The 23,001-nt window shown below is 64.7% G+C and overlaps 3 protein-coding genes across 5 annotated transcripts in view; 1 reads left to right on the top strand and 2 right to left on the bottom strand.

Moving 5' to 3' along the window:
- Positions 1-3,017, bottom strand: part of SPEG (striated muscle enriched protein kinase) — a 38,783-nt gene extending 35,766 nt beyond the window's left edge. The window contains exon 1 of the mRNA XM_064451425.1: positions 2,458-3,017. Coding sequence (XP_064307495.1) covers positions 2,458-2,866 — 409 coding nt within the window. The 5' untranslated portion in view covers positions 2,867-3,017. The remainder of the gene's footprint in view (positions 1-2,457) is intronic.
- Positions 3,018-5,374: 2,357 nt separating this feature from the next.
- Positions 5,375-11,091, bottom strand: DES (desmin). The gene is made up of 9 exons (XM_064451413.1): positions 10,448-11,091; positions 8,641-8,701; positions 8,342-8,437; positions 8,092-8,253; positions 7,875-8,000; positions 6,953-7,173; positions 6,769-6,818; positions 6,406-6,488; positions 5,375-6,279 (listed from the first exon to the last, which is right to left on the bottom strand). The coding sequence occupies exons 1-9, from the start codon at positions 10,999-11,001 to the stop codon at positions 6,238-6,240; spliced, it is 1,395 nt and encodes a 464-aa protein (XP_064307483.1). The 5' UTR covers positions 11,002-11,091; the 3' UTR covers positions 5,375-6,237.
- Positions 11,092-17,060: 5,969 nt separating this feature from the next.
- DNPEP (aspartyl aminopeptidase) lies at positions 17,061-22,451 on the top strand. 3 transcript variants are annotated; one of them, XM_064451420.1, is made up of 15 exons: positions 17,062-17,156; positions 17,333-17,420; positions 17,502-17,590; positions 17,668-17,781; positions 18,103-18,228; positions 18,367-18,497; positions 18,871-18,955; positions 19,439-19,546; positions 19,776-19,853; positions 20,208-20,291; positions 20,573-20,733; positions 20,888-20,927; positions 21,316-21,417; positions 21,763-21,930; positions 22,335-22,451. In XM_064451420.1, the coding sequence occupies exons 1-15, from the start codon at positions 17,151-17,153 to the stop codon at positions 22,383-22,385; spliced, it is 1,431 nt and encodes a 476-aa protein (XP_064307490.1). In that variant the 5' UTR covers positions 17,062-17,150; the 3' UTR covers positions 22,386-22,451. The 3 variants fall into 3 exon arrangements, with proteins under 3 accessions (XP_064307492.1, XP_064307490.1, XP_064307491.1); XM_064451421.1 differs by lacking the exon at positions 22,335-22,451 and adding an exon at positions 22,011-22,318; XM_064451422.1 differs by lacking the exon at positions 21,763-21,930 and having other exon boundaries at positions 17,061-17,156.
- Positions 22,452-23,001: the final 550 nt, after the last annotated feature.

Here is a 23,001-nt window from a genome sequence, read left to right as displayed (position 1 = left end):
GAGCTGCCGGGACTGAGTGTGGAGTTGGGCAGCATGGAGCCCCCCACCCCACAGCAATGACCTTAGCCACCTTGGGGAGAGCTGATGCTGGCCCCTCTGGAGACTTGCATTCTAGACTGCGTGCTGGGAAGAGAAGGTGGAGGACTAGGCTCTGTGCCTACTGGAGACCCTGACCAGGTGGAGGTGAATGGAGCAAGGGTGCCCCAATTCCTCCAGACATGGGGGCTGGGACCCCCAGCTCAAAGAAAGACTTCATCCTGCCCAGGGACCTTGTGCACATCCTCCTTGCCCCGTAACTGACCCAGCTCACATGACCCCCCAGGGAACAAGGATGGGGTGTCCCTGGCCAGCACAGGGATGGCACAGCCACCAGTGGAACTTCCATGGTCTCTGGAGAGCTGGGTCTTGGTGGGGAGCCCCTGGGCAGCCAGGGCCTCCATACTAGGGGCTGGTGAGCCACAGCACACATCCTGGCAGGGTGTCAGGGCAGGCGGGTGCAGAGCGGTGGCATGGCTCCTCCATTTCACACGATGACCCATTTCACTGCTTGGCTGCTGGCATGGAGAAAAAGGCCTTGGGGGAACAACAAGCTGAGTGCCAGTGCCCTGCAATGGGGCCAGATGATAGGGCTGGACCCCCCGCCACATCCCATCAAGCTCCACACCAGCACCCCTCTTCAGCTCCCAGCAGGACACAGTGCTCCCTGGTCATTGCTGCGCCACACCACAGAGACCGTTCTGCCCCATGGCAGGGGCAAAGCCCCACCAGGGGCTGCCACGCTCCTTACCCAGCCCAATGCCCCAGAGGCATCTCTGCCCTGGGACTGGCTTTTTGGGCGGGTGTTTGCTCGATGACAGTGCGCGCCCAGCCTCCCTGCTGGGAGGAGTGCCCAGGGCAGGGTGACATTCACCCTGCGCATTAGGCAATCCTGGCTGCTCCATCCCTCCCTCAGCTGCTCCAGAAAGGCGGTGGTGACGGCTGGTGGCTGGGAATTGGGAGCGGGGATGAGTGCGTCAGCACAATGGGAACGGGTACCTGGGGAAATCAGGCAGTGCTGTGCCTCTGGGCAGAGGCAGGGGGGCCTAGGCTGGCAGTGCCATGGAGAGGTGCAGCTGTACACCAGAGTGCGAGAACAGGGTGACCCCCTGTCTCAGCCCCCTTGGGACAGGCTACTCCCACCCCGTGGGGCAGTGCATGGCTTCCACTCTCTCTGCACGCACACACTGCCATGTATTTGACTGCACAGTGCCACAGTCCCCAAAGATGCGATGCACAGTGACCCCGTGCACACCCACTGCAGGGCAGGACCCCTCCTACACACTCCTCTGCTCCCCTTGTCCCTGCACCAGGCCCATGAGCAGCACCTTCCTCCAGCCTCCAAAAAGCGCTCCTCCAGCCTCCCAGCTCACAAAGAGCAACTCCTCCTCTTCCTTCATTGCTCCCCTTCAGCACTGCAAAGGCTCCTTCTGACCCCCACTACCACCCAGTCTCCCCCTCAGGGTGCAGCATCTCCAGCACACCTCCCATGCTGCAAAGCCCCAGGTGCAGCTCCTTCCCTGGTGCCTCACGGCTCAGCACCGCCTCCCTTGCTCCCTCCACGCAGATGGCACAGCTCACATCTCAGAGCAGTGCCACCAGCCAGCACCACACACGCCCCAACACCCAGGTCTGCAGTAGGCCCGGGAGGTGGCATCCATCCTGGGGCAGAGGGGGCTGAGGCCCAAACCTGCCTGGCCCCCGCGCAGGATGAGGCCCACCCACGCAAGGGCCCACAGATGTCCCCATGCAATCCCTGTGCACCAGAGGAGAATGCCCAGCTCCTGCACCCAGGGGTCATGAGCAGAAGAGCTGCCGCAGGGCTCGCAGGGACCAGCAAAAGCTGGCTCCACCCTTGCTAATTACCATCGAGCCCCGCCCACTGCAGGGCATAGGCCCCACCCACTTGACAGCCCCACCTCCTGCAGGTTAGGCTCCTCCCACCAGGCCCACCCCCAGATGGTCCCAGTTCTTCCAGTGCAGCCCCAGTGCCTAGTATAGCTGTGATGGTGATGCCACAGGCAGCTGGCGCACACGGATGGCTTGTGCAGGGGCACCTGGGGGCTCCAGGGGATCATGTTGGTGGTTGAGGAGGGTGGCACCACCAGGGCCATGCGCCCGAGCTGCATCTCTTTCTCTCTCTCTCTCCTCCTGCCCCAAGCAGGCTTGGCATCACATGCTTCCGACACCTCCATGCCTGGCCCTGGCACCCTGCCTGGCCTGGCAGCAGGTACTGCAGCCACATGCTCGCTCCAGGCCAGAGAGCCGTCCCGGCACTGTCGGCACCAGGCACCGCAGGCACAGCAAAGCCCAGCCCTGGGCATGCACTGTGGGAGCCTGCAAAGCACCACTGCCACCCTCGGCAAACCCGTGCCCATTGTTGTGCCAGCACAACCGTGCCAGCGGCCACGCCACCCTTACCTTCCATGTCAATGATGGCCAGCACGGCACTGGTCATGGCCTCTCCCTGCTCGTTCTCGGCGATGCAGGTGTACACACCAGCATCCTCCTTCTTGCTGTCCCGGATCCAGAGGGTGCCGTACTCCTCCTCGCATGGGGCCAGAAGCTCCTCATTGTGGTACCAGCGGAGGCTGGGCCGAGGGTTGCCCACCACCACTACCCGCAGCCGGATATCGCAGCCAGTGCCGATCGCAGCGTTCTTCAGCTTCCGTGCAAAAACCGGTGCTGCCTGGCGAGCTGGGCCCTCCTTGGGTGCCCCCAGCTCTGCTGTAACCTTGGCACGCTTTGGGGGGATGCCGGGGCTCGGTGGGGCCACCCGGGGCTCCCCACCAGCCCTAGTTGTGCCGCCGCGTCCCTGTGCTCGGTGCATGGTCTGCAGCTCCCCTGCCTGCGACCCCTGCCACCCCAAGCTTGTAGTGCCGTGCCCCTCTTCTCCCCCTGCCTGCAGCCTGGGGGTGCTGGGTGCCTGCCAGCAGTGCCGGGGCAGAGGTGGGCCCCCAGTCCAGGTGCCGTCCGGTTTGATGCCTCCCCCCCGCCGGCTGCAGCCCCGAAGGTCGCAGCGCCGTGGGCAAGCGAGGGGCTATTTTTAGGCGGGGGCTCGGGTTGCTGCTTGCTGAGCCACCGCTCACCGAGCACCCGGTGTGGTGCAGCACCCACACCCCATGCTCTGCTACAACCCCAAGCCTGCCCAGCACCTCAGCACCTGCTCCTCTGCTAGCCTGGGTGCAAGTCCCACGGGTGCCGGCCACTCGCTGAGCTGTCCCGGCTCTGGGGCCGTGGCGTCCCCCCCCTCACCCGTCCCGTCCTGTCCCGCGCGGCCCCCGGCGAGCTGATCTCCCTCTGCCCCCTCTCCTGAAGTGGCAGCTGCCTCTGATATGTCACATTCCTTGGCCAGGCTCCCCCTCTCCGCGCCCGCCGCCCCGGCCCTGCAGCCCAGCTCCACTTGCAAAGATAGAAAGGGGCCAGCACCTTTCCATATTAGCAGTGAGGCTCGGAGGGGACCCAGCCTTCCTCCCCCCCTTCCCCTTCTCCGTCGGTGTCACCAGATCAGATCAGAGAGACCCTGGTGGCATGTGGAGGGAAAGGACACCATCATGCTTCCTGCAACGCGAGACCCCGGGCAGGAGCCAGCCCTGCAGGGCCCCTTTGCCCCATCCCCAGCAGGCAACGGAGGGGGGGATCCCTGCATTCCTGCTCACCCCAAAACCACCCTGCCAGGAGGCTGCAAACACAGCGAAACCCCATTTCCCTCACCAAGCCCCTGCCTCACTGTCCTGGGCAGTGTGGGTCCTGTCCAGCCCCCCCTTCAAGCCCTGCTTGGAGCAGGAGCACCCTGCTGTTCAGGTTTGGGTGCCCCATGACAGCCCCCACACGCTGCACTCCAGACAGTGAGCAACCAGGGACTGCCTGTGCTGCACGTTGCCTCGCCACCCCCGAGCAAGGCAGGGCTTCCCCGGCTCCCGGCGTGATGGCATACGTCTCTGCACCTGGCCCCAGCCGCCCTCAACACGGGCTGTAAATCTGGGCGAGCAGGATGCAAACAACACGGCACGCTGCTTCCCAGCTGCAGCCCAGCCCCACTGGCTTTGGCCCAAGGGCCGCTGGCATCAGTGGAGCATCAGTGGCGAGGAGAAGATCCCAGGATCCCCCCGGCTTGAGTGTCTGGGGCACACCAGAGGGGGCTGCCCTGCTAGACCCCCCGCCCAGCTGCAGAGCAGCTGAACAAACCCCAGGATCTCTGGGGGCTGGTGGAGAAGCCTGCGAGAGCCTTGGGGAGCTCTTCCCTGCCTGCACTGCCCTGCGCCAAAGGGCTGCTCTGTCCCCCCCAGGGGACTGCCTGGGCTGGGCAGGCAGGGAGATGTTGTCTCTCCCCAGGGCAGCCCTGGCGACCGTCCTCGATGTCACAGGGCCACCTGCTGGAGACAGCCTTTGAGATCTGACACCCCCCCAAGCCCTGGCCAGCCCCGCAGCCAAATCTGGGGTTGACCGTGCTGGCCTCTCCATGAGGCACACCGCAGTCCGGTCCCCACCGCTGGCAGCAGCACCTACCTTGTCCCTAAAATGCCATCCCCTGCCAGGCCCACTGCCCTCCCAGGGCTCTGCTGCCTGGCAGCGGGTGTGGACCATCCAACGCCTCCTGGGGCAGAGCAACCCTGAATCTCTCTCCCCCGTGGGATGCTCAACCCTGGGTTCCCCTTATGCGTCCCCCATCACTGGGGCGAAGCAGCTGAATCCAAGACCCCCACACCCTGACCATGGGGAGGGGGGCACATGTGTTGGGGGGGAGAGGGCATAGGGGGCAGATTGAGCCAGAAGGTTGAGCCCGGGGTGGGGCAGGCATGCATGGGGTGGAGGGGCTGATGCCTGCAGGTTGATGGGGAGGAGGTAGATTTGGGATGAGGGGTGCTCTGCTTGCAGGTCAGTGGCAATGGGTGGGGCTTGGAGACGTCCCAGGCACGTGTGGGTTAGGGGCAGAGCTGCCCTGGGTGAGGGCGGAAAGGGGGCAGCTGTGGGGGTGAGAGCCACTGAGCCATGATGTGAGGCTCTCAGAGTATGGGGGGGACAGGGGACAGTAAACCAGAGCCCCTCCAAACCTGCTCAGGGCTCGGCTGCCACTGTCCCCAGTCCCAGCAGAGCTCCCCCACCCGGTGCAACTGGGAAACCCACCACCACAGGCAGCAAAATGCTCTGGGGCACCTTCAGTGTGACACACATGTTCTGGGGGGCCCAGCATCCTGGGGAAGTGATGGCTCAGGGGGACGCTGGCCCCCCTATCCACCCAGCCCAACCATGGGGGTCCATGTGATGCCACCCCCAGGTGCCACCTTCCCGCCACTCCATCCCATCCCTGCCCCAGAGATGCACCAGGAGGAAGGGGTGATGCTCCGCTGTTTATTTCAGCCACCTGAAGAGTCATGTGGATGCAGTGGGGTGGGGATGCAGTGGGGCAAGGGGTGGGGACGCCTGCCCTGGCCCCCGGGCCTCTCTCCGGCTCCTCTTCTTCTCTCCCCCCTCTCTCCCACTCACTCACTCCTCCTCTCTCCTGTGTCCACCTACAGGTACCCTCTCGGCTCACGAGCCTGGCCCTGCGCAGCGTCCTGCTGCTGGGGGTCCCCACGATGGGGGATGGGGGGTGGGCACTGCCCTCCTCTGCCCCACAGGGCTGCCTCTCAGGCAGGGGGAATGCAGGGCCCCAGCCCCCCTGGGCTGGGGGGGACGCGCAGGTTGGGAGCACCCTGGCTCCGAGCCGGACGGAGAATAGGGGGCTTAGCCCGGACCCCACTTCTCCCCATCCCTGGAATCACCGCCATGCACCCAGAGAAGTGCCAGCTGCAGAGGACAGGTCCCCGCTCCTGCAGGATGACCTCCAAGCCCATGCCCGGCACGGGGAGGGGTCTGTGGGGGATCCAGAACCTGCTGCTGGGACCGTCCAGCTCCCTGGAGAGCTAGCCCAGGCCACCACCTGCTCCCCCCAGCCCCTCCTCCCTGTCCCCTCCCTCCCTCCTGCCGCCACCCCCCCCCAGGCCCGGGCCTGATCCTGACACTGGCGTTGCTGCTGCGAAGCTGCAAAAGCAGAGCGAGCCTTTTGAAGCCGAAGGAGAGAGCCCAGGGGTTGCTGGGGGCACGGAGGCAGCTGTGCCGGGGGAGCACCAGGGGGCAGGTTGGGGGACAGGAAGAGGGCTTGGCGGCGGGACGGAGGCAGGGACAGAAGGTGCCGGTGGGCTGTCAGAGCAGCCTCCTCTACAGCACTTCATGCTGCTGCTGGGTTGCCTCGCTCACCACCTGCCAGGAGAGAGGTACTGTGAGACACCATGCCAAGCCAGCACTGGAGCCCCAAGCACGGGGACAGGTGCTGTGCTCAGCCCCCCTGCCTTCCCACCCAACTGCCCAGTGCTGCTCTGCACTCACCTCCCCATCACGGGTTTCGATGGTTTTGATCATCACGGTCTTTTTGGTGTGCACCTCGGAGCCACGCTGCTCTGGGCTGGTCTCTGTGGGCGTGAGGACACAGGGGATGGGACCATGGGGACATGTGGTATGGGGACACAGTAGCAGGGCTGGGGCCACTGAGGGGCTTCAGGAGCCCTGGCTTACACCCTCTCAGCTCATGGCAACACCCAACCAAGTGCCCCCACACCAGGAGCTCCATGTGGCACCTGTGGGTCCCCAACCTGTCAGCCTGGCTGCAGACCCCCAGGAGGGAGATTTGCCCCATGCTGGGGACCCCCAGGGACTCATCCCAGGCCCCCCTCCTCATGGGGCAATGCTCACCTCGGAAATTGAGTGCAGAGGCGAAGGTCTGGTGCATGGGGATGCTGATCCTGCGGGGACACAGAGGGGAGAGCTCAGTGCCAGCCAGCCCCAGCCCTCAGACAGCTGCTCATCAGGTGGGAGACCCAAAAAACAGCTGACCCTTCTGGTCCCCCCACCTTGTCCTGCCCCCTCTGCTGCTCACCGGTTCTCCTCGCCCTCCAGCAGCTTGCGGTATGTGGCGATCTCCACGTCCAAGGCCATCTTGACGTTGAGCAGGTCCTGGTACTCACGCAGGTGCCGGGCCATCTCGTCCTTCAGGTGCCGGATCTCCTCCTCCAGACGGGCAATGGTGTCCTGGTACCCACCAGCCTCCCCTGCAAAGCGCTCCTCCATCTCCCGCATCTGGCGCACTAGTGAGTCGTTCTGGGGGACAGAGGGGTTCAGTGATGGGGGAGACCCAGAGGGCCAGGGTGCACCTGGGGTGGGACCTGGGGGTCCTAGGGGTGAGCCAGGGATCTGGGGACAGCTGTGGACAGCCCTGGGCTGGGTCCAGCTGATGTGGGGCCATGATGGGTGGCCATGACCCTCTGTCTGCCCAGCACTGGGCAGCAGGGTCTGGCAGGGGTAAGCTGGGCAGGTGATGGGCAACACCAAGCCCCCCAGCAAAGCCATTGTACCCCAGCGGGAGGCCACAGAGAGGTGCAGGAGCACCGGATGGCTGCCCATGGGTGGCATTGCCAAACTGGTCACTGCTGGCTGGCTCCTGTGCTGTGACCATGCCAGAGCAGGACTGTTGTGCCTTGTTTGTTTGAAACCACCTTCCCAGCCTGCAACCAGACACCCCGAGTTCTGCGCCAGCCTGCCTGGAGCCTCCCCCTGGGCGGAGGCACCTTTTGCAATATGTGCTTGACCCCAGAGCTCTGCCAAAACACCTCACAGAGGCCCAGACTGCTGCTCAGAGAGGCAGAGCCCAAATCTGAGGGACAAGTCCCCTGACGGCAGCAACTTGGGGAGCTGGGAAGAGCTCCCCACCCCAGATATGTCCCAGAGGTCTCCAAGCAGCCCTGGAGTAGCAGGTCCTTGCAGGGCAGCTCAGGGTCTCCCCAATGATGCCCATGGCTCACCGTGCCCTTGAGGGCATCAATCTCGCAGGTGTAGGACTGGATCTGGTGCCGGTACTCCAGCATCTCCTGTTTTGCCTGCCGCAGCGCGTCGTTGTTCTTGTTGGCTGCCTGTGTCAGGTCAGACACCTGGGGAGAGACCAGGGTCAGTGAGCATGGCCACCAGGATGGCCAGGAGCCACTGCACCAGGGCCATCCCGGAGCCCACCAGCTCCCACACCTTGGACTTGTACCACTCCTCAGCCTCGGCGATGTTCTTGGCAGCAATGTTCTCATACTGGGCGCGGATGTCCCGCAGCGCAGCCGTCAGGTCGGGTTTGGAGATGTCCATCTCCACCTGGATGTGCTGCTCCTGCAGCTGAGCCTGCAGTTCCCGGATTTCCTGGAGGGACAAGGTGACACCTCAGGGCACCTGCACCATCCCCCAGCCCCCTGGGTGCCTGCGGGAAATGGGGCTGCCCCCAACCTACCTCTTCATGCACCTTCTTGAGGAAGGCGATCTCCTCCTGCAGGGACTCGATGCGTCTTTCCAGGTCAATGCGTGCCAGCGTGGCTGCATCCACGTCCTGGGGGGGGACAGAGTGAGGGGTAGCAGCGGGGGGAATGGCCCTGGGGGCATGGGTGGAGCGCAGGGACCATGTGTTCAGGCTGGAGGGTGAAAAGCTGTGCCCAGAGCCATGCCCCAGTGCTGGGGCCGGGCTGCCAGAGGTAGATGGGGGTGGGAGGGGAGGCAGGGGTACCACACCGCATAGAGGGAACAGGTACTCACGGCTCTGAAAGCAGCCAGGTTGTTCTCAGCCTCCTCCTTCAGCTGGATCTCCTCTTGCAGCCTGGGGGCAGAGAGGGGGGGTCAGGGGCACTAGGAGGGAGACGCATCCCCCAGCAGTGATGTCTCCCCTCACCATCCCTGAGCCCAGCGTGGCCCGGTGGAAAGACGGTGGGTTGTCCTGCATTCCCAGCGGGTGGCGGGAGGGCTGGCGGGGGGCCAGGGGCTCTTCCTCCCATTCCCTATTATAGTCAACGCCAGAGAGAGCACAAAGGCATGAGGTCAGCTCGGTGCCACGCACGCTGCCCCGGCCCTTATAGGGGAGAGTGGCCAGCAGCCGGGGGGACAGGATGCAGGATCCGGCACAGGGGCCCAAGAGATGGCCACCAGCTGAACTGTCCTGGGGACAGCAGGAAGACAGGCAGGTCTCAGCAATGCTGTGGGACGGCGCTATGCAGGGGGGACTGCTGGGGAGTGAGCCCAAGGTCAGGGCTGGGGAGCCAGACTGTGCCAGGGGAGAGGGCAGTGCCACAGGCTGCCGGTCAGGGGGAAGGCAGCGGGGAGGAGACAGAGGTGCCCGGCCAGTGCTGGCACACAAGGTGACAGGAACCTGACACCCATTTGTTCTGCACCCTGCTCCTGCCTTGACATTCAGGGGTCCTCCATGCTGCTACCCCCAGCCTCCCAGCATCAGGGACTCTGCCCCACCAGCACCCCAGCATTGGCCATCTGGGGCAGAGGCTGGGGCTGTGAGGGGGAGGCAGCAGGCTGTCACCCCCAGGAGATGGGGACTGGACATCCTTGGGGCACAGAGGCCAGGACAGAAGGCACAGACCAGCATCAGAACAAGCAGCTCCCACTGAGCATCGAACCCTGCTGCCCAGTGCCCCCACGCTGGTCACTCCCTGGGGGTCAGTCAGCCTGGCCACCCCTGTGGCTATTTCCCACTGGCCCCAGCCCCCTCCCTGCCACCAGCCAGGCCTACGGCATCCTTGTGGGGTCCCCGCTGCTCCCAGGGCACCGTGCCTGGAGCATCCCTGGCCTGGGGAAGTTCGTGGGCTTCCTCCCCTCCCTCCTTCGCCTCTGGAGCTGGTGGAGCACCCCCCACCTGGGTCATCCTCCCCTCGCCTCCCACTTCCGTCTGCCTGGCTGGCTCTGTACGTCTGTCCATCCCACAGGGCTCAGTGCACTCATGGGCTGGCCAACTCTCCTTGGTGTGAGCAGGATGGGGACCCGGGGGGGGGCACTCCAATTCCCCAGCTCTGGGGGTCCTGTGGCATCACAGCCCAGCCTCGGACCTGCTGCAAGGGAGGGTGTGGGGGACACCCCTGCTGCTGGAGCCATCCTGCCCATTGGGGGCTGCCTGGGCTCCTGGCAAGGGCTGGCAGCTGCTATGCAGAGTGCCCTGCTGAGATGCCCAGGCTGTGGGTACCTCCCTCTCCCTGCCACTGGGCCAGCTCCCCCTGCCTGCCCCATGACGTGGGTTGGGGAGCACCCAGCACTGGTGTAGCGGGTCATGGGTGCCCTTATCCCTCCAAAAACTCATAGCCACCAAGCCAGGACCTGGCACCCTGCAAAGTGCCCTACAGGTGGGTGCAGGCAGCAAAAGGCATGGCCGGGGTGCTCTCCCGCCCCAGGGGACAGGGTGAGGGGGATGAAGGAGCAGGGCCACGATGGGGTCTGAGCATGGGTCACAAGGATGGCAGTGAGTACCCTAGGGGCTGCCAGGGCAAGGTCTGCCACTGCCCATCCCTAGGGATGGAGATGCAGGGATAGATGCCCACAGAGACACGCTGGGGCACCTCCTCACCTTTGCTTGAGCTTCTGCAGGTCATCAAGCAGGTTGTCACGCTCAACTTCGACACGAGCCCGCTGACTGGTGAGCAGGTCCACCTGGCGCCGGAGTTCCCGCAGCTCCTCCTCGTACATCTCAGCCACGCGGGTGGGCTCCTTGCCCCGCAGGCGGTTCACCTCGGCCACCATGAGGGCATTCTGCTGCTCCAAGAAGCGCACCTTCTCGATGTAGTTGGCAAAGCGGTCATTGAGCTCCTGCAGCTCCACTTTCTCATTAGTGCGGGTCTGGAGGAACTCCTGGTTCATGGCATCGGCCAGGCTGAAGTCCAGCAGCTCACCGGCACCTTGGTAGGAGCTTTGGTAGGAGCGCAGGGGCGTCACACGGGTGGTGCGGAAGCTGGACAGGCTGGGGACAGCTGAGGTGCGGGACACCTGGTAGACACGGGAGGTGACAGAGCTGCCGCTGCTGCCCTTGCCCCCAAAGGAGGCGCGGGAGAAGACCGGGGAGGCGCCGCCAAAGGTGCGGCGGTAGGAAGAGACCCGCTGGCTGGAGGAGTAGGACTGGCTCATGGCGGCGGCGTGGGGCGGCGAGGCCGGAGCAGGGAGCAGAGGCAGCGGAGCTGGCGAGCAGCCGGCAGCTCGGAGAGGCGTCGGGAGGGGACCCGCGCCACCGCTATTTGTATCCTGCTGACATCACCCGCCCCTCCTGCTGCCGGGCAGCTGGGGGATGCTGCTGCGCAAGGGGGACAGACACCAGCCCCCGCCCACCACCCCTCACCTGCCCGCACCGCCAGGCTGCGGACCCCCAGGTGGATGACAACGATGCCTGTGGAACCCTGGGCACCCCCAGACCCCACTGGTCTCAGCCAACTGTATCAGCCTGTCCCCTGGTCCCCACCACACTGCCCTGTCCATGGGGCGCCTGGACAGACAGACACTCTGGGCTGACGCCAAGGGGGGGAAAGAAGGGGACACAGCCCTTCACACCCTCTCTTGCCTCTCCTTGAGCCAGACTCATGCCCAATGGCCATGGTCCCCAAATTGACCTTGAGCACCCCAAAATGCCCCCGATGGTGCCTTGACCCACCCCATGGCAAGAGCACTGGGCTCAGCTCTCCATGCGGGGCTAGACTCCAGCCCCCCCACCCAGAGAGGGGGCAAGGGAGGGCCCGGGGAGGGGGTGATGTGGGGTGACCCCCGCCCTGAGTGTGCTTGTGCTGACCCACCACCCCTTTCCAATACAGGGGACTGAGCGCTGGCCCAGGGCTGGGCATTTTCAGGGTGCTGCTGAGTGACCCCAAGCAGCTGCTGGGTCCAGAGCGGTTCCAGTGACGTCACCCCCCAGGTCCTCACTCCGGTACATTCCCGAAGCAGCAGGCACCCAACCAAAATAGCCTCCCGAGCTCATATGCGTGGGACATACGTGGTATTTATAGCCGGGGGAGGCACCCTGTTAACTCTTCTTGTGCCAGGCGTACAGAGAGCATGGCTGGATGGAGACCCTGCCCAGAGCAGCCCCAGCCTCTCCCTGGTCCTCATCACCCCAAGAGCAGGACAAGGTCCCCTCTGCCTTGTCTCTTCAGCCTCCCCTTGGCTAGGCCGTACTTTGGGGAGCAGAAAGCCCAACTCAGCTCCCCAAACCTTCCCAGAATGGGGAATACCCCAGGACCCCCACCGCAGCTTCCCACCTCCTAGACAGGCAGTGGGCCAGGGCAGGTGCCCTGGGGCCACACACAAACCCATGCCAGCTAAAGAGGATATTCTGATGGAGGGGGGTTGTACTGGGGCCCCCAGTACTGTTCCCCTGAGGGGGTCCCCCTTGCCTGGGCAGCACCCTCTCCTCCACAGGCCCCCCAGCACACCTGGTGATCCCCAGCCCTGCCCAAGCTGGGCTGTTTTGGCTGACATCAGCTGGCACAGACCCAGCGCCTCTGTCCCTGGAGGCCCTGGCAGAGGGGACCGCTGTGCCACCGGGCACTGGGTGACTCAGCAGCAGGAGCAGCACTCAGCACTGCCCAGCCACGAACCTCCTGGCTACCCACCCCGGCTGTAACACAGATGCCGAGGTGCCAGGGCTTGCCCGTGGCAGCATCAGCACTGCAAAGGCTTGGGCTTGGTCATGGCATCATCCTCAACTCCCCCAGCTCTGGGAGGCACTCCTGCCTGCTTTCTGCCACCCCCCCCTCCCAGCCACCTGGGGGGCCAGCAAAGGACTGGTCCCCATGGCCGTGCAGGTGGGAAGAGGCTTGATGCCATGCATCCAGGCTGCCCTCCACAAGCCCCCATCCATGGAGCCCTTCCCAGCTGCCTAGACGCAGCGTAATGCAGCAGCTTCCTGGAGGGTGCACACTGCCTGGTGGAGCCTGCCTTTAAAAGGGAAGGTATTTCCAGATGAGGTTGTTTCATCCCAGTGCAGGGGGGAGGATGGAAGGAAGGAGGGAGTTGGGGGTGTGTGGAGGGGGAGAAGATGGAAAAACAGACAGCATCCTTCCTCCTCCTGGCCCTGCTCTGAGCACGCCCTCTGCATCCCTGAGCCCTGCACGTGTGCCCTGCCTGCCCCATGAGTGCCAGCAGAGTGGCATGCCAGCCCTTGGCTGGGGTGCAGAAGGGCAGGTGGGTCCCCACTCCAGCATGGAGGACCCCAGGGGTCTGGGCCAGCGCAGTGCCAGCCATACTGTTCAGCCATCCCCCTCCCATGACTCCATCTTGCTGGCTGGGGTGTGGGGAGATTGGGCCCCCCAGGGGCTGCGTGTCCAGTAATTCTTGGCACCCTGCCCTGGCACTTCAGGTAGGGCTGCAGTGATGCAAACACACACACCCACCACAAGGCCTGGAGAGCCCTTGTCCCCATCCCACAGAGCAGGGAGGTGCAGGGTTGGGGTGCCCCAGGGAGGGGAAATGGACTCTTGGTCACTGCCGCTAGGAGGGGAAAAGGCTCAGAGGGGTTAACCAGGAGCATCCTCCTGACCCTGCTCTAGGATAAACTGGTTGAAGTGGCCTTTCCTCAGCTGCCGTGACAGCCTTTCAGGATGTCTCTGTGTGAGCAGGGGCCCCATGTCTGGCAGAGGGCAGACGGATGCCTTGGGCTTTCTGCAGCCTCTTAGGAAAGCCCCGTCTGCATGCGGGAACCGGCAGCACAGGAAGCAGGGGGGTCAGAGCAGAACCCAGGGACCCTGCCAAAGTCCCATCCCAGGGACATGGCCCCAAACAGTCTGTGCAAGCTGAAGCCCCAGGGGCTGCAAAAAACAAGGAGGCTGCAGAGAGCAGTGATGCAGGGGTGCCTCCCGTCCTGCCCAGCCCCATCCAGCCTCCCTGCAGCTCCATCCCAGGCCACGCTGACCCAGACCTGCAGAGCCTGGGAATCAGCCCCCGAGCCCCCATGCTGGCCCAGCCCCAGTTCCCGCCAGGCCCTGGGACGAGGCTGCTGCTGGGAAGGCATCAGGATCTGGAACATCAACCAACTCCCTCTGGTCATGACATCCCCATGAGCAAAGCCAGCTGCATCCCACAGCTGCCCCTCCTCCCGCGTCCTCCCTCCCCACTGCTCCCCCAGGATTTATGCTGCCCGGAGAGCCAGGCACAGCCTCCCTGGGCTGAGGGCATCGCGGGGCTTGCAGCAGGCAGGATGTGGGGATGGGGTGCCAGCCCCTCCTCAGACTCATACCCTGCTACCGGGGCCCCCGTGCCCCCCTCACGCCTGGCCCTGACTCAGGGGTGAGTGAAGGGATGGGAATGAAGCAGCAAGGGTGTCCATCCCCCTCCCTCCTGGCCCCCGGCCGTCTCCTTCCATCCCGCTCCTTTTACAGCCATGAGCCTTCCAGGCGCCTTTATCCTAAGAGGGAAGTACCATACAGCCCATTCCCCGGCGCTGACAGACCCAGGGCACGTGCTATTGTCTAAATAGGAGATGGTTCTCCTTCCCTGCATGGACTGTGGCCCAGCCCAGCCCACCAGGGTCCCAGGAGCTGGTGGATGCCCTGCAGGCTGCAGCCCCCTGCCCGCTGCTCACCTTAGCTGCCCTCATGCCTTCACCCACCTCATAGCTTGGGGCCAGCAGCATGGGTGCACAGCCTGTCTGTCTGTCCCTGGTCCCCACCCCTGTGTCCCCAGGTGATGGGGATGCCGGGGACGATGGCCTGTCTCCAAATGGCACAGGGATGCTGGCATAGCATGTGTGGATGCCAGGCGTGTCCAGTGATCCCTTCTAACCTGTATGGATGCTGGGGGGTGTTTGCTTGCCTCCCTGGGTCTATGTAGGTCCTTGGGGTAAGTTGTTACCTCCACAGTCCACGAGGATGCTGGGGGTGACCTTTTGCCCCAGGGCCATATAGGTGCTTGAGAAGACCTCCGTGTCTGTGTGGATGCTCAAGGCATATACCTGTCCCCTCATCTCCAGCTAGCCCTGTTGTCCGTGGGGATGCTGGGGATGTTCACCTGCCCCAGTGGCCATGGGGATGCTGGGGGTACCCATCTGCCCTCGTGGCCCACGTGGATGTAGGGATGGCTGGCCACCCTCGTGGTCTGTGAGGATGCTGGGTTGTCTGCCCTCCCACAGGCCTCGATAGCATCATCCATGCCAGTGAGATGAGGTAGCAGTTACCCGCTGCATCACTGGCGGCTCATGTAAGGCATGGTGGCCATTTGCTCAGCCTCCAGCAATGCCTGGGCAGTGATTTCACTTTCCCATGCTCAGATGCGTGGGCCAGGATGGGGGGTACTGCCTCAACGGGTGCCATCCCTGCACTCATCCTGGCAGGGCGGACAGGGAGAGGGTCCAGGCAGCCTGGCAGGCAGCAGGAGAAGGGGGCGGCACTTCCTGGAGCTCCGCGTGTGTTTACAGGCTCTGTCCTGGGCCATCTCTCCATTAACCCCTTCCAGCAGGACTAGGCTCCAGCTGCCCATCCACAGAGCCACTCACTGCCCCAGGGAACGCTTCCCAGAGCAAAGCCTGCACGGCATCCCACTCTGGGGTGCCAGGGGAGGTGGGAAAGGGCACGGTGCCTTGTCCCCACCGGTTCTGCCCCTGCCAGGCACCCCTGGGCATACGCATGAGCCCAGCAGCAGGGTGCAAGCACCCCGAGGAGGAGCTGGCACTGGTTTTGGGGGGCTGCCTGGGGGTCCCTGCAGGACTGGGGGTCCATGGGGCAGAGAGAGATGGGGACAGGAGCAGTGCCTTCCCAGGAGCATGGTGATTGGGTGGGGGGCAGCCACGGCAGGTGCTGTGCAGCCCCTGGCATCCAGCCAGGGGTGAGTCAGAGCCCACCCGGAAATAGCCAGCGGGAGCTTTTTCTGGAAGCCCCGCTGCTCCGGGAATAGCTGCAGCATGCCAAGGCGCTGCCCTTTGCTCGCGCCTGCAGGGCTGGGCAAGGGCCACACCCGGCCCTGCCACTCACCCACTGCTCCGGCCACCCCAGGTCCCTGCACCCCCCGCCCCTGCACCCATCCCCCTGGGACCCGTCTGCCCTGGACACCCTCATGCACTGGGTAACCACCCACTCTGGACAGCCACCAGCGTGGGGGGCCATGGTCCTCCAGGCATGGCCTGGGGGCCACCAGGCAGCCCCTGGCCCTGAGCTGAGTGCCTGCAGTAGTGGGGATTGATGCTGGCAGGAGGAGCCGGGGGGCGGGGGGGGGAATGGTTGCCTAGCACCCACATTCCTTCAGCAGGAGGGTGCAGGGCAGAGGGCACACGTAGCCCAGGTCCTGGCTGGGGTGCTGGGTGTCTGCTCCCAGCCTGCTCCCACCTCGGCAGGGCACTGGCCCTGTGTTTTGCTGTGGTTGACATGGAGACCCTCCAGCTGTCTGCTTGTGGGGTGCCAGGTGGTGGGGGTGCTTGTTCCATTTTGGGGGGGGGAGAGGCAGGTGCTGGGGGCTGGGAGCATAAATCCAGAGCTGTCATGAGCTCCCAGCACAGCAGGTCCCAGGGTCAGGGACAACAGGACCGCCAGTTTCCAGTCCCCTGGACACAGACAGTCTCTGACTAACAGGGTGCCCACCCTGGTGACTCACGAGCTGGGAATCCGGCTGGCACGGAGCACCTGGGCCCCATGCAGTGTTCACAGGCCTCCACGTCCCTCCTAAGGCCGCACACCCATCTCCGGGAAGACACAGGATCCTGCTGGGAAATGATGCACAAGCGCTGATGGAAACCCAAAACCCCACTGCCGCACCCAGCCATGCAGAGGACCCAGCCAAGGACAAGAGCCACCCTGATATGTGCGAGGCCCAGGGGTCCTTTCCCCTAGATGTGCCCAGGCCGTACCCCCACCGGGGCTGGCAGGAAGCTGGGGTGCTGCCCTGCCACCGTGCCAACTCCCAGCACCTGCCTGTGCATCACTGTCACTTAGGGACGTTGGTTCCCAACATGGCACCAAGGGCTTGTGCCTTGTTTTCTGTGAAGGCTGGCCAGTGCCAGGGTGGGGGAGCAGCAGTGATGGGGGGGGGGGGGGAGGCTGTAGCTTGGCTTCACCAGCGACTCACCCCAAAGGCACCCAGCCTTTGGGAAGCATGTGTGTTCCCTTGTGCACTTGCACCCCCGGGCAGCGCGGGGACGGTTGCTGGGTGCAGGGTGCGGGGTGCAAAGCGCTGGATGCTGGGTGCAAAGTGCTGGGCGCGGGGTGCTGGGTGCATAGTGCGGGGCGCACCCTGTCGGGCCCCATGCCGCGTTCCTCCGCGCCAGCAGGGGGCGCGCGGGGCGTGGCGGCGAGGCGGCGGCGGCCATGCAGGTACCGGGCGGGCGCGGGCGCGGGCGCGGGCACGGGCACGGGGCGGGGGTCGGGTCCTGCCCGCGGCCGGGGGGGGGGATCCCCGGTCCCGCGGGGGGGGGATCCCCCGCCCACGAGGGCGGCCCGGCCCGGGTGTGGACGGTGCCGGCGCTGTTCGGTAACGGTGGTGCCCGCAGGCGGCGGCGCAGGGCTCGAAGCAGGCCGCGCAGGCGGCGGCGCAGGAGTTGGTGAAGTTCGTGAACCGGAGCCCCTCGCCCTTCCACGGTGAGAAGCCGCCCGGCGCCCCTTGCCCCGCCCCTGCCCCGTCCCCTCGGCGCGGCCCCCTGACGGCTTTTCCCCCCGCAGCGGTGGCCGAGTGCCGCAGCCGGCTGCTGCAGGCCGGCTTCCAGGAGCTGAAGGAGACGGACCACTGGGAGCTGCGGCCGGCGCAGAAGGTGGGGCGCCGGGGCCGGGGCGGCGGGGAGGCCGGGGGGCGGCCGGCCCTCACCCACCCCCGCCCCTCTGCCGCCAGTACTTCGTTACCAGGAACTACTCCACCCTCATCGCCTTCGCCGTCGGCGGCCAGTTCCAGCCCGGGAATGGGTTCAGCCTGCTGGGCGCCCACACCGACAGCCCCTGCCTCAGGGTAAGGCTGGCCAGCCGGCTGCCTTCCCCCGGGGCCGGAGCCTCCTCCCGTGCCCTCCGGTTGCACACCACAAGCGAAAACTACGCCCTGTGCCCCACAGCACCGTGGCCGGGTCCCTACCCCTCCCAAATCTGCCACCCGGAGCGTCCCGTGCTGACCCCCTGCATTGCTCCACCCGCTGCTGCTGCCTGTGTGTCCCCTGCTGTACAAAGCACCTCACACACCCTGCGCTGACAGGATCAGCGTTTGGACCCTGGGTGTGCTCTGCCCGCTCCCCCGGGGCTTTGCGGTGCCGGCAGTGACACCTCTGCTTTCGCCCAGGTGAAGCGGCGCTCCAAGCGGGGACAGGTGGGCGTGGTGCAGGTTGGCGTGGAGACCTATGGAGGGGGCATCTGGAACACCTGGTTTGATCGTGACCTCACCGTGGCTGGGAGGGTGATCATAAAGGTGAGCCTGATTTGGGGTAGGCACTGTGGGCTGGTTTTGTGCCGCTGGCTCTGGGTCCATGACTCCCACCTAGAGTGGGACCTGCTGCAACCTCTCAGCCCTGCAGGCCTGGCCCCAGAAGTCCTCTTTGTGTTTCAGGACCCGGCCTCAGGGCGCCTGGAGCAGCGCCTGGTACGTGTGGAGCGGCCCATCCTCCGCATTCCCCACCTGGCCATCCATCTGCAGCGTAGCATCAATGAGAACTTCGGGCCCAACACTGAGCACCACCTGTAAGGCCTGGCTCGACCCCAACCCCTGGCCAGCCCTCGGCAGGGCTGGGACCCAGGTGGAGCAGTGCCCAGCCTCAGCCCTCTCCCTTTGGCAGCTGCACATTGCAGTGGGGAGGCCTGCAATGGCTTTTCTTAGCCCCACAGAGTCCTCCCAGGAGATGCTTCCAAGCCTGGGACTTGGGAAAGGACACTGGGGTGTCCTGAGGTGGCACAACAGATCTGTGCTCAAAATGTTGTGTGTCCTTGCTCTGTTCAGCATGGCAGTTGCTCCCTGGAGGAGGAAGGCAGGCACCCCAGGCGGGATTGGTTGTGTGTGACCCAAGCAGGAGAGGTGAGCAAAGCCCTGGGAGCTAACGGCACCGTCTCCCCACAGGGTTCCCATTCTGGCCACTGCTGTGCAGGAGGAGCTGGAAAAGGAGGTGCTCATGGAGGCTACACCTTGCAATGCTGCAGCCCAGGTGAGCCCTATGCCATGGACTAGCAGGGGTGTTTGCTAGGACCTCATGCTTGTCACCTTTGATTTCCAGTCCATAGGGACCTACCAGCAAGTTTCCCTTCCCCTTCTCCCCATGGACTGCTGGTAACCTTCCTCTCTGCCCTGGAGCTGTGTACACGACACATCTGTTCAGCTATCCCACTGTTCCCACCCTGGTCTGCAGCCATCATTACAGAAGTGGGTGCAGCCCCTGTAAAGCTGTCACAGTCTTCCTGGGGAGGCAGGGCAGGGAAGGGGAATTGCAAAGGGGACAGAGAGCCCCTTGCTGTGCCCTGCAGATGGCCCTTCTGACCTGTGTGAGCTGGGAGCTTGAACAAAGGATGTGTTAGTAGGAGGGAGGACCATGCCAACATGAGTGGGGTGTGGGATGGCTCTGCCAGGGGACACAGGAAGCTTCCCCTGCCATCCACTGCCTGCCCTGCCCACAGCTCTGCTTTCTTCCCAGGCAGAGCGGCACAGCCCTGTCCTGCTTTCCTTGCTCTGCCCCCAGCTGGGGGTGAAACCAGAGCAGATTGTGGAGCTGGAACTATGCCTGGCGGATACGCAGCCAGCGGTGAGTAAGGGTGGGAGCCTCCCTCTGCCTGCACACAGCCTGCGGGCTGGCACTGCACAGGTTTTACACAGCACGCTTCCTCTGCCTGGGGCGTGCCAGGGCTGGGAGCTGAGCGGAATGAGAGGAGGCAGCTCCTGAGGGGCAGAGATGAAGGGACTGGAATAGGGACCCAGTGGCAGGTACTTTTTGTTGACCCTGTGCCCTTCTCCTCTTGGCTCTCTGCCTGCAGACACTGGGTGGTGCCTTTGACGAGTTCATCTTCTCCCCACGCCTGGACAACCTGCACAGCTGCTACTGCGCCCTGCAGGTGAGCAGGAGGGGGAAAGGAGCCTAGAGGCCGCAGCATGGCTCCTGTGCACCCCAGCTCAGCTTAGCGGGGCCGTGGGCTGGCCTGAGGCTCTGCAGGGAGGTGGGTTCCTGTGGGGTGGATCTGGCTTGTTGGAGGATCTGAGGTTGGACGAGGGCTGTCCTCTTTGCTGGGTGTGTGGGATTCCCAACAGCTCCCAGTGGTGACTCCCGCTCTCGCTGGGCAAGTATGTGCCCACAGCTCCCTTCCTGGGTGCTCTGGGCTCTCCTGGGGGAAGTTCCTGCCGGCTCAGTGCTGAGCTTCCTGGGATGGGGTGGCACTCAAGCTGGTGTCCTTTCTCCTCTAACCCTGCAGGCTTTGATTGACTCCTGTGCAGCACCCTCCTCCCTCTCCCAGGAGCCTAACGTGCGTCTTGTCGCACTCTATGACAACGAAGAGGTGAGCGAGGGGCACAGCTGTGGGGTGGCTGGCTCAGGGAGGGGCTCCATGTCCTTTGCTCTCCCTCAGCCGTGCCTAGCAGGAGACAGATCCCAGGCCCCAGCAGGGCAAGGAGAGGGGTTGCTTACCACCCATGGAGCATGGCCCAGGCAGGGAGTGGGAAGCATTGGTGTGGTTGGAAGCTGCCCTGCTGGCTTTGGGGAGCCCCCCGTCACTCAGCCAGCTCCTGGGGTCCCAGGGGGTTATGGTGTGTAGATCGTGCTGATGGTGGTCCTTGGCAGGTAGGGTCAGAGAGTGCACAGGGTGCAGAGTCCTTGCTGACGGAGCTGGTGCTGCGCCGGATCTCAGCATCGCTGCAAAACCTGACAGCCTTTGAGGAGGCCATAGCCAAGTCCTACATGATCAGCGCCGATATGGCCCATGCTGTGCACCCTAACTACGTGTGAGTAGTCTGAGCAGTGCCACAGGCCAGGGCAGCCTGCCCTGCCGGCTGCGGGGATGTATCCCTGTCATTCCCCAGGACATACAGGCAGAACAGCCCTTGTTGCGGCAGGGAGGGCAGGCTGTGGCATGAAACTCCTGCTTCTCTTTTGCAGGGACAAGCACGAGGAGAATCATCGTCCAGCCTTCCACAAGGTGAGGGCAGCCCTCTGCTTTGGGCTGGGACAGGTGCTGTCTGTCTGTCCTGCAGTGCTGTGAAATGCCCAGCCACTCCCTGGAGCACAGTCCCGGAGTGCAACTCAATGGCAGTCAGATGGGAGACATTTGTCCTGCAGCATTATTTGGCTGTGCCACATGTCTGGTGTAATCATTTGGGACCACAGTCTTGGCCCTGGAGCCCTTCCCTGCTCTGGGGTGGGGCTGGCCCCATGGCAGGGCTGGCTCCCTCCCCATGGATCACCCAGGGAGGGGAGAATGGACTGGTGGGTTGGGGTGGGATGGCATTGCCTGGGCCCGGATGTTTCCAGAGCCACCAACTATCCCCGGTGCCAATTGCGGGCCTGCGGTGCCTTCCCTTGTGCAGGGCCCCGTCATCAAAGTGAACAGCAACCAGCGCTACGCCTCCACAGCTGTCACCGAAGCAGTCATCCGGGACATTGCGGCCCGCGTGGGTGTCCCTTTGCAGGTGAGCGGGGCTGGGCGAGCCCTCCGTGAACAATACCAGCTTGGACTGCGGCCCTGCTGCTGGGTTCAGGATCGGGGGCCTGTGCCAGACCCCCACCCCTCGGTTACTGTGTCTGTCCCTGCTGAGGTCTGCGCTGCCGGGTGCTCTGGGGCCCCAGCTCTGGGGCTGCCTTGGGGAGTAGACATGGGAACAGGAGGGAACTTGTCATTTCTCTGGGGGATTTTGCACCCTGGCTCCGGGAGGGTCCTGCTTCCCCGTCCCAGGCTAGCTCCCTTCAGGCCTGGGGGCCCGTTGGGGAAGTTATGGGGCAGCATGGGGAGCTGCTGAGGCCATGTCCCTGAGCAGGAGTTCATGGTGCGCAACGACATGCCCTGTGGCACCACCATCGGCCCCATTCTGGCCTCCCGCCTGGGGCTGCGCGTGCTGGACATTGGCTGCCCGCAGCTGGCCATGCACTCCATCCGGGAGATGTGCTGCACCTCGGGAGTGCTCCAGAGCATCACCCTCTTCAAGGTGAGCCCTTTGTCCCCCCTCCTGCGCTGAAGTCCCTTCGCTGCTGCTCTGCACCTCCTCATCCCCGTGTCCCTATCCAGCCCCCGCCTTGGGGCTGAGTCCGGCCATCCCGCCAGGCTTCCCACCCCTCCAGGGCAGCACGGGTCCCTGCTGCTTCCGGATGTGCCCCCCTCGCATCCCAGCCTTCCCTGGCGACTGCCAACCCCAAATGGTTCCTATGGCAACCCGCGCTAGCCTTGAGTCAGTGATGGGTTACTATGGCGACGCGGTCCTGCTCTCTGCGAGTAGCTGCGTGCAATGACGCTGCGCGGGTAACCAACAGGGAGCCCCTTCCTGCCCCCGCTGCCTGTCCCCCCACTGCACACCACCCTGCCTGTCCGCTCTGACGGCCTCTCTCCTTCCAGGGCTTCTTCGAGCTCCTGCCGGCAGTCAGCAGCAGCCTGGTGGTCGACTGAGTGTGGTGGGGAGGGAGGGTAGCGGCTGTGGGCTCAGCCCTGGGGCCATTAAAGCATCTCTGTCTTCACCAGCGAGTGGTCTATGAGTACGGCTGGGGGCAGGGGGCGATGGACCTGGGGGCTCCCGCTTGTGCTCTACCCCCTGGACCAGGAGGAGGACTCCTTTGCCTGCCCACAGTGGCTCCCCTCGGTGCTGTGTTGGGTGGGGCGGTGGGTGGGGATTCCAGGGCAACTCTGCCCCCGCCCAGGGGAAGCTGGGGAGGATGTCCCCTCCCTTCCATGGCACTGGGGCTGCCTCCAGCCCCCCCCGGGGGGGCTGGAGGGGCTAGGCCTAGCCTGCCGGGGCCATGGGGGTGCTGTTGGGTCCCCCTGGCAGCCCCAAACCTGCAGCGGTTCTCTGCTGCTGTGGCCGGGGCAGTGCCACCGCGTGGGGGTGTGAGGGAGTGGCCCGACGCTCGTCGCTCATTGGGCATTCCTCAGGGGTGTGGCCCGCGTGGGAGCCAGTGGGGCCGCAGGGCTGGGAAGGGGTGGGCGGGGGCGCTGCCGGCGCCGTGGCACGCCCCCGGGGGCGTGGCTCGCCCGTAGGGAGGCTGCGATTGGCGCCGTGGTCGGCCGT

Source organism: Phalacrocorax carbo, chromosome 5 (genome assembly GCF_963921805.1).
Source record: "Phalacrocorax carbo chromosome 5, bPhaCar2.1, whole genome shotgun sequence".
Lineage (NCBI taxonomy): Eukaryota > Metazoa > Chordata > Aves > Suliformes > Phalacrocoracidae > Phalacrocorax > Phalacrocorax carbo.
The sequence above is the reverse complement of the archived record's forward strand: the minus strand, read 5'-3'. Positions and strand labels throughout refer to the sequence as shown.

What these genes read in the sequence shown, in the direction of transcription:
- DES (XM_064451413.1), bottom strand. Translation starts at nt 11,001, where the DNA reads ATGAGCCAGTCCTACTCCTCCAGCCAGCGGGTCTCTTCCTACCGCCGC. An exon ending in AGGAGTGGTACAAGTCCAAG is followed by an intron (nt 8,001 to 8,091) that starts GTGTGGGAGCTG and finishes GTCTCTCCCCAG; the next exon opens with GTGTCTGACCTGACACAGGC. An exon ending in TTGATGCCCTCAAGGGCACG is followed by an intron (nt 7,174 to 7,874) that starts GTGAGCCATGGG and finishes TCTGTCCCCCAG; the next exon opens with AACGACTCACTAGTGCGCCA.
- DNPEP (XM_064451420.1), top strand. An exon ending in CCCAACACTGAGCACCACCT is followed by an intron (nt 18,498 to 18,870) that starts GTAAGGCCTGGC and finishes GTCTCCCCACAG; the next exon opens with GGTTCCCATTCTGGCCACTG. An exon ending in ATCGTCCAGCCTTCCACAAG is followed by an intron (nt 20,928 to 21,315) that starts GTGAGGGCAGCC and finishes TCCCTTGTGCAG; the next exon opens with GGCCCCGTCATCAAAGTGAA.